The sequence below is a fragment of the Anopheles gambiae genome, chromosome 2 (genome assembly GCF_943734735.2).
Source record: "Anopheles gambiae chromosome 2, idAnoGambNW_F1_1, whole genome shotgun sequence".
Taxonomy (NCBI): domain Eukaryota; kingdom Metazoa; phylum Arthropoda; class Insecta; order Diptera; family Culicidae; genus Anopheles; species Anopheles gambiae.
In genome coordinates, this window is record NC_064601.1 from 30,425,205 (window position 1) to 30,439,499 (window position 14,295).

At 48.2% G+C, this 14,295-nt stretch overlaps 2 protein-coding genes across 2 annotated transcripts; one reads left to right on the forward strand and one right to left on the reverse strand.

Moving 5' to 3' along the window:
- Positions 1-108: 108 nt before the first annotated feature.
- LOC1272976 (MYND-type zinc finger-containing chromatin reader Zmynd8) lies at positions 109-10,354 on the forward strand. The gene is made up of 8 exons (XM_311907.4): positions 109-560; positions 949-1,098; positions 1,697-3,520; positions 3,603-3,827; positions 4,737-4,911; positions 5,010-7,684; positions 7,768-8,808; positions 9,050-10,354. Exons 3-8 carry the CDS (start codon positions 1,796-1,798, stop codon positions 9,395-9,397), a joined length of 6,189 nt encoding a protein of 2,062 aa, XP_311907.4. The 5' UTR covers positions 109-560; positions 949-1,098; positions 1,697-1,795; the 3' UTR covers positions 9,398-10,354.
- Positions 10,355-10,421: 67 nt separating this feature from the next.
- LOC11175760 (thiamine transporter 1) lies at positions 10,422-12,325 on the reverse strand. Its single transcript, XM_003436285.2, has 2 exons — positions 12,197-12,325; positions 10,422-12,115 (listed from the first exon to the last, which is right to left on the reverse strand). The coding sequence occupies exons 1-2, from the start codon at positions 12,320-12,322 to the stop codon at positions 10,826-10,828; spliced, it is 1,416 nt and encodes a 471-aa protein (XP_003436333.1). The 5' UTR covers positions 12,323-12,325; the 3' UTR covers positions 10,422-10,825.
- Between the last annotated feature and the right edge of the window lie 1,970 nt (positions 12,326-14,295).

The following is a 14,295-nucleotide window of genomic DNA, read 5'->3' on the forward strand; positions in this document are numbered from 1 at the left end:
GGCAAAACACCACACAGGGAGAAAAGAGGAAGAAAAGAAAGCAGGGAGGAGAGGTGGAGTACATTTTGCTAATTCCTGCGCGCCACCACACACATGCGAACCTGTCCCGGGGGTGTCAAGGAAATGTCAAAACATTACCAACACACGCGTCCGAGCAGGTACGCGTACAGTTGTGTGCCACGGCAACGCACACACACACACACACTCATGTGCGCGCGGAAAGAAGCGCTCAAATTGGCTCCCTTTTGTTTGCATGTGTTTTGTTCGCCAAACGGGTAGATGCGGCACTGTCTCACTAACACACACACACACTTGCCAACGGTAGACACACACACGCATACACGCAGTCAGTAGAGTTGGAGATGCAGAAAGTTGAGCATCGCGTTAGTTTTACTTTCCTCGATGTGTACCACACACTAGAGCGGTGAACGGAAACGCTTTTGTGTGCGGCTGTTGCTTACGTTTTCTCGTGTCACGGTGGAATTTCATTACTTGAAAGCTGGTTGTGTTGGGTGAACGCCGAGCGAACGGGAGCCGGGTCGGCAGGATCATCCGGAAAGGTATGCCCCCGTTTACTGTCGTCCGTTTCTTTCATTTTAGCTTCCGGTCGGTCGTGTGTGTCTCCTACGTACCGAATTCGCTGAATTACAGCAAGGCTATGCGTAGCTGTCGTGCCTGCTTGCACAGAAGACTGCTGCTGTCTACGTCGTCCTGAGATCGCAGCAAGCCATCTCTCTACCATCGCAAGACGGCGCATCAGATTCGTACGGGAGAATGCGTTCCAAGTCCCCGTGGCGCATAATCCGCCACAGGCGATACCCACGTCGAAAAAAAAAACAATGGTGGATGAGAGACCGGTTCCGCGAAGAATGTCGTAGCTGTAATGAAACAATTCCGATGAATGTTGTTCGTAATTCCTTTGTGTCTTTTTTGTTCTTTTTTTTTTAGGATATCCGGTCCTTGTGGCAGCGAAAAAGAATATCAAACGCGTAAGCAAAGCAAAATAAGAGCAGTAGCAGCAGCAGCAGCACTCCATATTGAGGGTACGACTCTCGGGGTGCCATCCTGCATTGGCAGCAAAGCGGCGGTACACCGCGGGTGAGTGTGTATGGGTGAGAATCGTGTACGGAAGAATGATCGCGCAGCTTGTGGCCCCGCTGTCGCTGAGTCTCTCATGTTCGAGACGTATTTTTCTGTTGTTGAGAAGATCCACAACTAACCTAAAAGATAGAGGTGGTAGATTTAAGCGAATTTCCCTTGTGTTGGTGAAAATTGGTGAAAGGGGAGCAAAAATCATAGCTTGCTCTTTATGATACTGCAGTAGAAGTATGAAGTATGTTTCCCGGAACCATGCATGCATTCATCCTGCGATGTTTTTAAGAAGAAAGAAAAACACAATTTGACCAACTTTTTGGTGGTAAATGGATCTTGGGAATGCGTTATTCTACGATTGACCTACGTCGAATGTCCCGTACACTTTACCTTTAAATTATATGCATACATTTCTGTGCAAATTGCACGTTAATTCGTAGCTGTACAGAACGAGGTTGTTGCGATCGCTTCAAATTATATTAAGCTCATCTTACTCAATGCTTACATCGACACTACGATACACAAGGGGGGGGTGTGTAGCAGAGAAGTGTAGTAGTGGTGCCGAGTGTATTTTAACCATTTCCTTCGTTTGCTTTATTTTTAGTGTCACCCAAAGGGCGCCGGGTCAGCTCCGATTGCTGCGACGATTTAAAGCAATCTTTGGTACGACTTCGCCTTATCCTGGACGTCCACTTTACCGGGCATGTCGTCCGGAGGTGGTAAAAAGAAAGTAGTAGCAGCAGTAGCAGCAGCAGCAGCAGCAGCAGCCGAAAACACCCCTTCCTCCGTGTCAATTGCAGCATCCGTCGCACCGCAAAGGCCTGCCGGTGGATTAAAATTGCTGATTGATAAGAACAGAATAGGCGTGCCGTCCACTAAAGCACAGTCTGCAGTGCAAAAACAGCAGCAACAACAGCAGCAGCAGCAGCAGCAGCAGCAAGTGATTAGCACCAGGCATCTGTCGACCAGTCCGGCTGTGCCATGTTCGTTGAATGATTCTTATGTGAATTTGGCAGGCTCGCTAACTGCTATAAAGCTAGTACCAGCCGCCATTCCGGCTCCAGTGAAGGTTTCGGGTACAAGTACAAGCGAGAAAAGTGGTACGGAGAGGATCGAGATGCGTGTGAAAGTGACCGGTGAAGATGCAAATCGCAGCAGCCCATTCGCGGCCGGTGGTGGGCAGCAAGTGCCAACATCGAAGCCAACGACAAAATTAAACAACTTGGTCGGCAGGCGGTTCTCTGTGCATCATCGATTGATTCCGACGCAGTTAATCGAGGGTAACAATGGGCAAGATGCGACAAACCCACAGTATGTGGAAATTAGTACCCCGCAGGGGAAAAGTTTAGGGCAGTTGAAGCTGGTAGGCTGTAATACTTCGGCTAACATGATGAAATCCCATCCGGGAAACCCTGCCCCGGCAGCTGTCAACGCGTCTTTTGCACTGGCAGCGACTACCCAATCGCTCGTCGCATCGCCAGTCCAGTCTGGCAGTGTTGAAACCTCTCAGGTTGCTTCAAATAATTGCAATCCTGCAGGAAGTGCTGCTGAAACAACGCTGGCATCGACTGCTGCTGTACTGCAGAGCACTGATGTGCAGGGGGATGCTTCTAGAACGAATGAATTGCCAGCGGACAGGGCTGCCACAACGAACAAACCAATCGTTATAAAGATTGCCCCAATTCAAGCTGTTGCGCGTAGCCAATCAGCGGCTGAGCAGGGGAGCGATGACGAACTCGTTGTCATGGCAACGGCAAACAGCGAGACGCCAAAGGAAGCAGAAGGTGTCGCGGTTGCTGAGCTTCACAGTGAGGTTGAAACTGCGATCCACGCTGGTGGTGGTAGCACAGATGCAGCAAAGGAACCATCCGCAGAAAGTGACCCTACTGCAACCACGACTGGTGATGTTGCGGTAGTGTTGGAGGTGAACCCTCGGCCATCTAGGGAGATGAAATTACTCCAGCAAACGCACAAAAAGTCGAAAATACTGACGGATATTATGTCCGAAGCGTCTCGTAAGGGGAAGCTGCGGAAGCGTCGCTCAACTAGTGGCGGTGGAGGACCCGCACCATCCCCTGACACAGGTGCGCACACGGGACTGCGTAAACGCACCCGAAGCCGGTCGGCGGCGAACCCAAATCCAAGCGCAGAGGGTGCGAAAGAGTTGGAAAACGATCCTGGCACCGATTTGAAGGTGCTAGACGATTCGGGTTCGCTGCGCACGAGCAGCAATAGAAAGATACGGTTCGCTAGATCGGAATATTCACTACACAAAGCTAAACACACAGCAGGCAGGAGCGATAGGTCAATCAGCAAGGATGACGATGGTACTGGTGGGTTGGGAAATGATCCGGGTGCATTTATGTCCCTGGCCAACCTTAACCAAGAGCCGGATGTCGTTAACGATTTTCCCGGAGATCCACCAAAGGTGAGTAGGAATGAGGTTTAGCTGGAATGTTCCTTAAATTGATTGGGTTTTTTGTCTCTTCCTCCGAATCTCTCTCCACCAGCCTGGATGGGATCGTTTCTGTTGGCGATGCAAGTCAAAAGATCCCGACTTGGGATGCAGCAAGTGCATCCGTAGCTACCACAAACTCTGCGTACGTTACACAGTGGACAATCCCAACTGGAGCTGCACCGAATGCAAAGCGACGACGGCCGGCTTACGCACAGACGTAGATACGTTCTCGCAATGTCTACGTTATGCGTTAGACTTAGTCGCGACGCGTGATGAGGTAAGCTCCACGTACAATATTATATAATATTATATATTATATTTTATCATATTATTTTATATTATGTAATAATATATTATATTATACAATAGAGGGTTTCGAATCATATAAGGGAATAGTTCAATCAGTCAGGGGAATGTTGCAAATCGGTAGGGGAATATTGCATGCAAGCTATGGATGTTTGCAATCACTTAGAGGAGTGTTGCAATCGATTAGGGGAATTTTGCAAGTGTACTGTGGAGCTGTCATCAGACTGTGGGTGCCGCTGTAAATACCTCAAATTATTTTCGTCAATCTTACTAACTTATCATGTTTAACTATGGCTCCGCAGCAGGATTTATTTAGTTTTACGTGTGTACAGCAGAATCCCACACGAAAACAACTCCAAATGATGTTTTTAGAAAAACATCATCGGCATCAATTCGAAGCTTTTTACACCGGCACCCACAGTCTGATGACAGCTCCACAGTACGCTTGCAAAATTCCCCTAATCGATTGCAACACTCCCCTATATGATTGCAAACTTCCACAGCTTTTTTGCAACATTCCCCTATCGATTTGCAACATTCCCTTAAGTGATTGAACTATTCCCTTATATGATTCGAAACCCTGTAATATCAGTACGTAACAAAGTAAAGTTTCTGGTTGGTTTATCACCGAGATATGCAAACAGACAAGCTTTAACAAGATTTAGCCTGTATATTTGTATGTGAAAATAATTTTGTTTGCTTAAGATTGAAATCTAAAGCTGCAGTTAAAATTTCAAATCGATTAAAAATCAAATGTTAGCCGCCCGAAAATCGTTTTTGCATTGTACCGCGATAGAGCATGCGATAAAATAGAGCTTGAATATTTACATTAGAATTCATCTGCATTTTGTTACAAAATTATTCTTTGTTCTTGTTTCAGAATAATACTTTTAATCCCTTCAACGTGACCGATTTCGAAAACTATAATAAATACATAAGTCATCACATGGACCTTTCCGTGATATATGAACGGTTAGCTCAAAGAAAATACATTGCCCCCGAAGAGTTTGTATCGGACTTGAGCTGGATTGTACACAATATGTTAATTTATCCGGGTAAGTGTAATATATCGTCACGTTTTGATTTGTTTAGCGATAAGCCCAACTCGGTACCAAAGGACATTAAAACTAACTAGCGTTATTGTTTTCTGTAGGGCAATTGCATCTTGTTAAAATAGCCCGCACCATGTTCAAGCGAGGAAAGCAGGAGATGGAGGAGATGGAGCCGTGCCAGGAGTGTTACATAAAGGCCAACACCAAGAGCGATACCAACTGGTTCATAGAGCCCTGTTCCAAGCCACACCTGTTGTTGTGGGCCAAGCTTAAGGGTTACCCGTACTGGCCAGCCAAACTATACGGCACGAACGCCAACAATCAGGCGCACGTTCGTTTCTTTGGTGATCACGACCGAGCGTGGTTGCCGGTGAAGGACTGCTATCTGTACGCCAAAGGCAATCCCAACCCTCAGAAGGTGGTAATGAAATCGAAGCAAATCACGTTCGCCAAGAGTATAGCCGACATAGAGCTTCATATAGAGCAGCTGCGCGAAAAGTACAATACGTTCAATTATGCCGAGGAGTTCGAGTTGCTCGACCCTTCCAATTTGGACAACCAGCTGCGGGCCATGCTCCCGGGTGTTTTTGTGAAAAAAGTGAAAGTCACCATTAAACGAAATGAGGGCGAGATGGTCGCCGTTGCTTCGTCTACGTGCGACGATACACCATCTCCGTCGGCGGGTAAAGAGAGTGGCGGAAGCGAGCTACAAGTGGAGAAAGCTTCACCGGCTGCACACAAGGACGCAAAGCCCAGCAAAGGTGCCAGCCCTCGGAAGCGGCTGACCCGTCGCATGTCTCGAATTATGAAAAGCCCTGTAGAATCGGTGGAACCGGTCGCAAACACATCGAAGGAATCGGTGGACGAGAGCGCTGCTTCCCCTGCATCGTACAATGATACAGCGGCGAACGGAACCGTGGCTAGTGGTAAAGCGGTCGATAACAAGCGGCACCGGGCCAATGAAGATCGCGAAGAGCTGTCGCTATTGATACGGCGCGGTTCGCAATCGTGGGAAACGGAACCACTGTCCAAGCGCCGTAAGTCGACCGTTGACAAGAGTGTTTTGAAAGCCGCCGGCTCTAAAACGGCCCAGCCAAACAAAAAAGTGGATGCAAAGCTGCCTAAGGTGCCTCAGCAGGACAGCACCGTCCTGCCCGAAGCTAAACCAGAAGGTCAACCTGTCCCTCCCGTCGAGGGAAGTGCAAATCCAGAGGCCAACGCTGCTGCTACGGCAATTAAAAGCGTACCACCGCCGGCATTAAAACCTACCGAAAATGTGCTAACATCGTTGGAGCTGTGCCGAACCAGCGTTACCAAGCATGCACTCGTTAGCATACCGGCAGATTCGACTGCAGCATTCGTCACTCAGCAAGAAAAAGATACTTCAAATACTTTGGCAACTGCGGGAGAGGCTTGTGGAGCATCGGCAACAGCAAGCGGTACACCATCAACAGCACCTTCAAGCATGTTAAATAGCACGTCTTCCACGGTTAGTGACATTAGCATCAAGCAGGAAATAATTTCTGACGATGAAACACTGATGAAAAGCGACAAGAATGAACGGTCAACTACGACGGAAGAAAAACGGAAGGAAAATGAAGCGGACATGTCGATCAAATCAAGAGTATCCTCAGTAAATTTGTCTAAATCTTCGGAACAAGAAGTATTAGCTGTTTCTGTGGTTCCGGGCAAATGCGTTACCAATGCTGGCAGTAATGCAGATGACACTGCGATGGCGACCGATTCAACCAAAGCGTCGTTAACTCAGGTCAATGCGGAGATCAAAACTGGCCACTCAAATGGTGCTCAAAAGATAGTATCAAGCAATCCAGTCCCTGCTCCAGTGCCGGTTAATACAACGGCAAAAACAAATGAACAACAGGTGTCAACAGGTGTTGGTACTGCAACTACGATTGGACCAAGCATTCAGCGGGTAGGCACATTACAAGCAAGCGATGCGAATAGCAGCGTAGCTGTTTCGGTCGGGCTGAAACGACACCAAGCAGTAGTGCCAGCTACTAAGACCACGAAAGAAAACGGCTCTGCGAATGGAGATGTTGTTCCGGTCAAAGCAAGTGTTGGTCCGATAGAGCTACCGTTGTCGGCGGTTCCCAAAGGCAATGATTCGGGCGCTGTTACGGTGGTGTCAAGCAATCAGCGGGCCAGAAAATCTTTTCCGGGCGGAGCAGCCAATGCAAAGCACGCCGCTACTGCTAGACAGCCGACACCGAACGCAAACGCTGCAGGAAGCAGCATACCGAATGTGTCGGCAATGCGTAACTCTTCGCTGGAAAGCTTGTCGATCGAGCACAAGTCCCGTGAGGAGGCGACGGTGACAAAACGATCGCAGAATTCAAATTTGTCAAGCCCGTCGACAATGCCCATACCATCGGCAGCCCCATCTTTCCCTCCACGAGTCGCAGAGGCGCCCAAACGAACTGGCAGCATGAACAACACGAGTCTCAACGCTAACAGTAACGGTGTCGCTTTGGTGCCGAAGCAGCTCGTTCCCGCTTCTACGACGATTTCCCTGATTCCCAGTGCAGCTGATCGCATTAGCGATAAACATATGGCACTCATTGACTTGGACAACGATGACATAATGATCATCGACGAAGATATCCCGTTGGCAGCAGATCAAAGCAGTGCCTCAAGCAGTCAATTGGCGCTTCCTCCACTTGTGCCGAGACCTCAGGTGCAGAGTCCACGAACTGAATCGACCGATCAGGAAGAGCTGGTGCGCCCTACGGACGTGCTGAACGACTGCGCTGGACAGGTAATTATTGTCCGCATATGGATAGTGTCTCGCCTACGTAATGTTTCTAATTAATTATTTTCTTTCCCGCATATTATTTGCAGCTCTTGGACAGCTTCCGCTTGACGATAGAGAACGTGCTGTCCGATCTGGCTGATAAAGGATCGCCAGCGGCGGAGGTTTCACTTCTTAAAATAAAGCTGGACCGATCTCAGAAGCAACACGAGCAGCGTACCACCGAACTGGAAGCGCAGCGCAAAATGTACGAAGGCATGATGCAGGAACTGCGGCAATCCCTTGAGCAGGAGAAAAAACGCGCCCTCGTCGAGCAGCGGGAGCAGCTGCAGCGGGACAAGCAGCGTGCAGTGCAGTCCGCGAAACAGAAGCAATGGTGCAAACGTTGTCTGAAGGAAGCGAAATTCTACTGCTGTTGGAACACTTCGTACTGCGAAGTATCCTGCCAGGAGAAGCACTGGAACGAGCACAAAGATGTGTGCAACCAGGCAGTGGAGAAAAGGGCACGTTCCGGTTTACCCAAGTCGATGGTACCGACCGTGCCAGACCATTGTTGGGCGGAGGATGGCAAGGACCGTACGCCGGAGCATGGCGGTAGCGTTCGTCCCGTGCTTGTGTTACCGGTAACGACGAGTGTCACCATTTCACCCGACAATAATAAGGGCAGTATGCGAAAGCATGCCGCTGCTGCTGCTACAGGTACCGGTCCACGAGGCATCGGTTCGCCTGACACTGGAGGAGGGCGTAAAAAAGTTACCTCTAGCCCTAGTACAGCTTCGCCGGGCGCAAGAGGAGAAACTAATAACATTAACACCACAATTCCCAACAGTACCATGGTGCCTACTGCAACCAGCACGCCGTTCCTTGCAATGGCCCGCTCGTATCCCAGTGGAGGCACATCGGGAGCTAATGTATCTTACACTCCACCGATAATTAAGGCCGTGTACAGCATTGATACGGGTGGTAGTTTTCCGCAGCATACGGCGCACAATGGTGGCAACTTGGTATCAAGTGCTGGCGTTGTATCTAGTATGCCCCAGCCACAGCAACAACACCAACAGCGAATGAATACATCACGCGACAAATCGACCAAACGCTCAGAACGTCGTGATAATGTCGCTTCCATTAAGGTGGGTTTTCCTTTTTCCTTCTAGTTGTGTGCATAGCATTGCAGTACTTGCGCACATGACATTGAAAAATGCAGGCCAAGAAATGACTTCTTTGACGATGTGTTGTAGTAAGTCATCGTGATTGGAAACAAGTAGAACATTTATATCAAGTGCCTTCTAACTAGAATCAATATGCTAATGTGTATCCCATGTCTTTCTCTCTCTCTCTCTCTCTCCTTCCTCTGCTAATACTACCTCTCAGGTGTCACAAGGATACGTTCCAACTAGCACATACGATCTGACAACGTCACCGTCCCGTATCACCACGGTACCGATACCATCGTCGACTGGTTCGATGGCAATGCGTGCGTACAGTCGGATTATCCCTACCGGAGATATTGCCAGCATGAGTGTTTCCCAGAATGTGTGGAACCAGATCAGCATGCAATCAGCTACCATGCGACAGTCGCACCTGGGCAATGTTGGACCGGTTGGCGGTGTGGATAGAAGCGGGCTGAGCGTCCAATCCGCAGGTGACTTCAGAAGCCTGCAGCATCATACCGCCGCCACCGTACCATCGCAGAAGCAAAAACCGACCCGGGAGCAATAGCAGTGGCGACGTGGTCGTGGCAAACACAGGGGAGTAACGGTGCAACAGCAATGATGCTGATAATGCCAGTGTCACGAAAATGCTGATGTGAATATATTTTATGACACGCAACCGAGTTTTGCGCCGACTGTGTTTTAGCGATAATGGTAATACTAATTTATGTATCATCCATACTTTAATGAACTATTTTTTTATACCTAACAGAAGCACATACAGCTTTGTATTACTTAACTTAAAATTTCGTACAATTTTATATTTACAATACTTTTATAGACGTAGCTTATCCATAGTTTGATCATCGTTCACGATGGTATTATTGATTTCTCAGAAATGTCAATGGATAGGAACTACTACTACTACTACTACTACTACTGGTGCGAACATTTGAAAAGATGAATGTTAAAAACATTTATTATTGATCCTAATGCTATAACTTAATGCAGAGTGCGTTGAACAATGTACAGATACATACAATTAAAACTTGAGGCACTTATAAGGCAGCCGTAGTATACCAGTTATCCTCCACTTTGGATGCGATACGGTAGTCTGATGGTACAGGGTGTTTCAATGCATGATTTTGGGACACTTTTTTTGACTCTTTTTGACAGTAAGAGAACTGTGTGTGTGATGGGAACTGGAATCGGATTGCACTCTTTTTGGATAGGTTCAATCGGAATCTGGTTGGAATTTCCAATGCGCCTGTCGTAGAGTCAGTAAAGTTCACTTCCCATTAAGGAAGAGTTAAGAAAGTGTTCCAAAAATTAAAAGAACCCCTTTATTAAACCCTTTTTAGAGATAAAAACTACGATCGAATGCATCTTGAGTGTGTTGTATTGGTTCCAAGATGCGTATTCTAACGCGTACACTATAGTGAATACTTTTGTTTTGAATTATTACGATTGATTTACGCAATAGTTATTAAAGAAGCTACGGTATTAAAAATTAAACGAAAATGCAGTTTTTGATACTATGTATTTACTTACGGCGAGCATAAATTACAAAAAAATATCACAAGACGCTGAGATTGTGCTGTTGGGATTTGGTTTTTATGTTTATTATTAATCAAAACAGTGCCTAAATGTGTCTCTAAAAGGGGCTCTAAAATAAAAAAGTCTTTCTAACACTAATAGGACACATTACCTTGCGCATTATAATGCTTCCTACAGTCAATCACTATCTGTTCCTTTTAAACCAACAAGTGTGTATACGGTCAATGTACTGCGATACAAGAGCACTTCAATCGATCATGCCGATCGATAATATCTCTTCTACGTAAGTAATGTATTTGCTGGCTTGTGCCGTTCTCCGTTACCGATATAGCATCCCGAGAACTAATTTGTACTACCTGTTGCTTTCATTTCAGCCTCGTCAGTGTGTGTGTGTGTGTGGCGGGGTCTTCTCACGTGGAGCGTGGCAGCGCATCTACCATCACCTGTAGCGCCTGATTACGCTGGCAACGATCTCGGCAGCCAGAAACGCTGTATAAATGCCACCAAGCACCAGGAAGTAGGAGCTGAACACCGTAAACTGACCGAACACGTCCAGCGCAAACCAGCCGTCCGAATCGGTGACCGAGAACGTGAGCAGCGTTTGCAGCGACAGTGCGACGAGCGTATTGAAGCCGAACACCAGCCCAAAGCAATCGTCCGAAATGTTTTTGGCAATTTCCGCACTCACCACGGTAATCGCGAACGCGTACAGCACGCAGAAAATCATGTACCCGAGATAGGACACGATCAAGTTGCCGGTGTTGGTTGCTAGCATCATTGCGCCGCCCGCTGCAAACGAAAGCAGTGCCAGCGATAGTAGGCTGGTGCGCGGTTTTAGAAAACCGCTGTGTAAGTAACCGGCCAGCAGGGAGACGATGGCTCCGAGCAGTGTAACGGCTGCCTCAACCGCCCCGTTCCAGACGGCGGGCTGGGTTTCGTCGATGGAGCTCCAGAGCGCCTGCACGTAGGCGAGAATTTGAATGTAGCCTGCCATCGCCAGACCGTACCACACGCTCCACTGCAGCACGCTCCGGTTGGTGAACGATGTGCGAAAGTGTGTCCAGAGCAGCACGAACGCTTCCTTCAGCCGGGAACGAAATGGGGCCTGCAAGTGGCGGCGTTCTGATGGAGCTATGACGCCCACCGGAGGTTTGCTATCATCTGACCGATCGTCGGCCATTACGTCCACCATCGGTTCCTGCTTGTCGGCGGCGGTGGCCGAGCCGTTTGGCAGTTGGGGCGTGGACGTTTCCGGCAGCTGGTCGGTTAAGGTTCGCCGGTGGAAGTACATGCTGGTAGGTACGGAGGGTAGAAACAGGGCCCACACCGTGGCACTGATCTGTGCCGCGAGCGACAGATAGTTAAGCTGACGGTAGTCCATCGCCTCGAAGTACACCAGCAGCTGGGCCAGGCTGGCGGCAAAGAAGCGCCCACTGTAGATGGCTGCACGCGTGTGCGACGTCACCTTCTGGTAGTGTTCCCGGTCCACCTTGGCGTAGATGTAGCTGAAGTAGGCGACCTCGGCCGCACAGTAGGTGCCGTAGAATATCTCCAACACCTTGAGCGCGTTCAGCGACGTGGTCCAGGTAAGCATGCTCCAGACAATGATGCCGGCAGCACCGTTCACGATGATGATCGGTTTGTAGCGCAGCAGGTCCGTCACCAGAAAGATGATGGCCAGCTGCGCCAGATAGGAGTACGTACCGATCGGGAACGCTTCCTGGATGATCTGGAGCGAAAGTAGGATTCGAAATGGATTTAACATTATCGTTTGTTGCTTCTCATTTTAGCCACCTCCCTCCCCCTGTACCTGTTCCATCGTTAAATTGCGCCATGGTCCTGCGAGGTAGTCCACGATGAATGGTTCACTGGGACGAATTTCCTTGAGAAACCCGAACGTGCACAGTAGCAGCGATATCTTTAGCCATGGTTGCATTCTCTCGACCTGTGGGAACAAGAGCCGAAAGTATAATGTAATCGGGGGAGCTGGAGCTGAGTGAGTAAAACTTATTTATGGTCGGAACAAAAATCATCAATAATCATTACTAAATGACGTGCGCGGTAACATTCCCTTATCGTGCATATTGGCATTGATGATCATGCGAGATATCTATGCGCGGTAAAACAAACAAGCAGGCGGCGATAAATCCTCCCTACAATGTTACTCAAACTTATCGGATTATGAATTTAGCGCATTTTCTTATCGGAAAGACAAGCAATAGAAAGCGTGTAAATAATTCTACGGTACTTTGATAGACAAAACGAGTGCTGTGTAATCGTTGTTGCTTGATTATCGGCGTGTGATTGATACGATTATATCTACAATTGAATGGCTTTATAATGGCCATCGGCTGTAACGTCAGGACAGATTCCAAAACCATAGATGCCTTACCAAGAAGAACAAGCATGGCGGGGTCTACACCAGCCCAAGATAACATGTGCATTTTTTTGGTGCAGGGCAAGGTAATAAAAATAGAATAACACAACATTTTTCTCGCACTCCAGAAGTTTTTTTCGTATTTTAGGTGAGATGCCACTGTCCGTTTGCTTACATTACATAACCACACAGCTAAATGTGTGTTGTTATTGTTTCTAGCAGTGCTTAAATTGAATCAAGCAAACTGTGATTGATTTGAATCAAAGCGTGTTTGTTCGGTTGGTTGTTAGGCCTTTCGCAGCCGGCAGCTAAACCTGCAGCAGCAACAACGGCACAGCATAGGATGTTTTACGGTATTAACACATTTCCGCACACGCAAGCGTTGTGCACGAGTGATTTTTTATATGTTTAGTGGCATTTTGCTTGTTTTTAGTTTGTTTGCACACGTCGCTTATATATTGTGTATCCGTTGATCGAACCGCCATCAGTCTGGTAATTGGAGCTAATATGCACCGGGAGGACTGCTTTGATCTGCGGCGTATGTGTGTTGCGACCTGTTATGAAGGCCACAGTCACTATGATGAAGCCTAAAACAGCACTAGGATGTGAACATCTTATCGCACCGTCTGCTACATTGTTGCAGGAGCAATCGGACGCGATTAGAGAACAATGCCGTCCTGCAGCTGCAGCCCCCCAAACGCTGTAATGATTACATTGTACTGTTGTTTTAGCATTGCTTACCTAAAAATCGTAGAATGCTGCTAATATTGTCGTCTAAACACCACTCTCTTGCGCGCTCTCTCTCTCTCTTTCCCCCCTAGTCCAAAACCTGCAACGATGCACTTTCGATGCGTTGCGGGGCAGGAGGATTCTTACCACCGTGTTGCACTAAACCCCTGCACGAACTAGCCGGTTGAACGGTGCACGGCAAGCAAACCGAACGCGTCCGTCTGCTGTCAATGACCACAACAACGGTACTGGCGCTGTGGTGCCCTTGCTTAGACCTCCCTCAGCGTGATAGAAGAGATACACAGCCCCATATGGGTACCTCCCTCGCATCAGCTGATGATGATCGTCGTCGTCCGTAGACCATACGCCCGTGTTTGACAGCTACACTCCCGGTTTGTATGTGGGGAGAATGCAGTCGGATGAGTTTTGGGGTGGGAAACAAGGAAAGGAAAGGAAACCCATACCCCTTGTCATTCCTTGGAAGCACGCCGTCGGGTCCGATACACACGTGCACACACGCTGCATATCGTTTGTTTACGTTCTGGTCAATGTCAACGCGATTGATAGTCGTGAGAGGGAGAGAGAGAGAGAGAGAGAGAGAGAGAGAGAGAGAGAGAGAGAGAGAGAGAGAGAGAGAGAGAGAGAGAGAAGCGTCTGCAAGTTAGCCGCGAGAGAAAATTACTGATAGCGCTGGTTGATAGTATCGCTCGGATCTTTGGGATGAGTCGGGGTGGTGGCAAGGCTCGAGGCCAACGATTACAGGACCGTTGAAGGGCTCGGGATGATAAAATCGACAGAGTAGC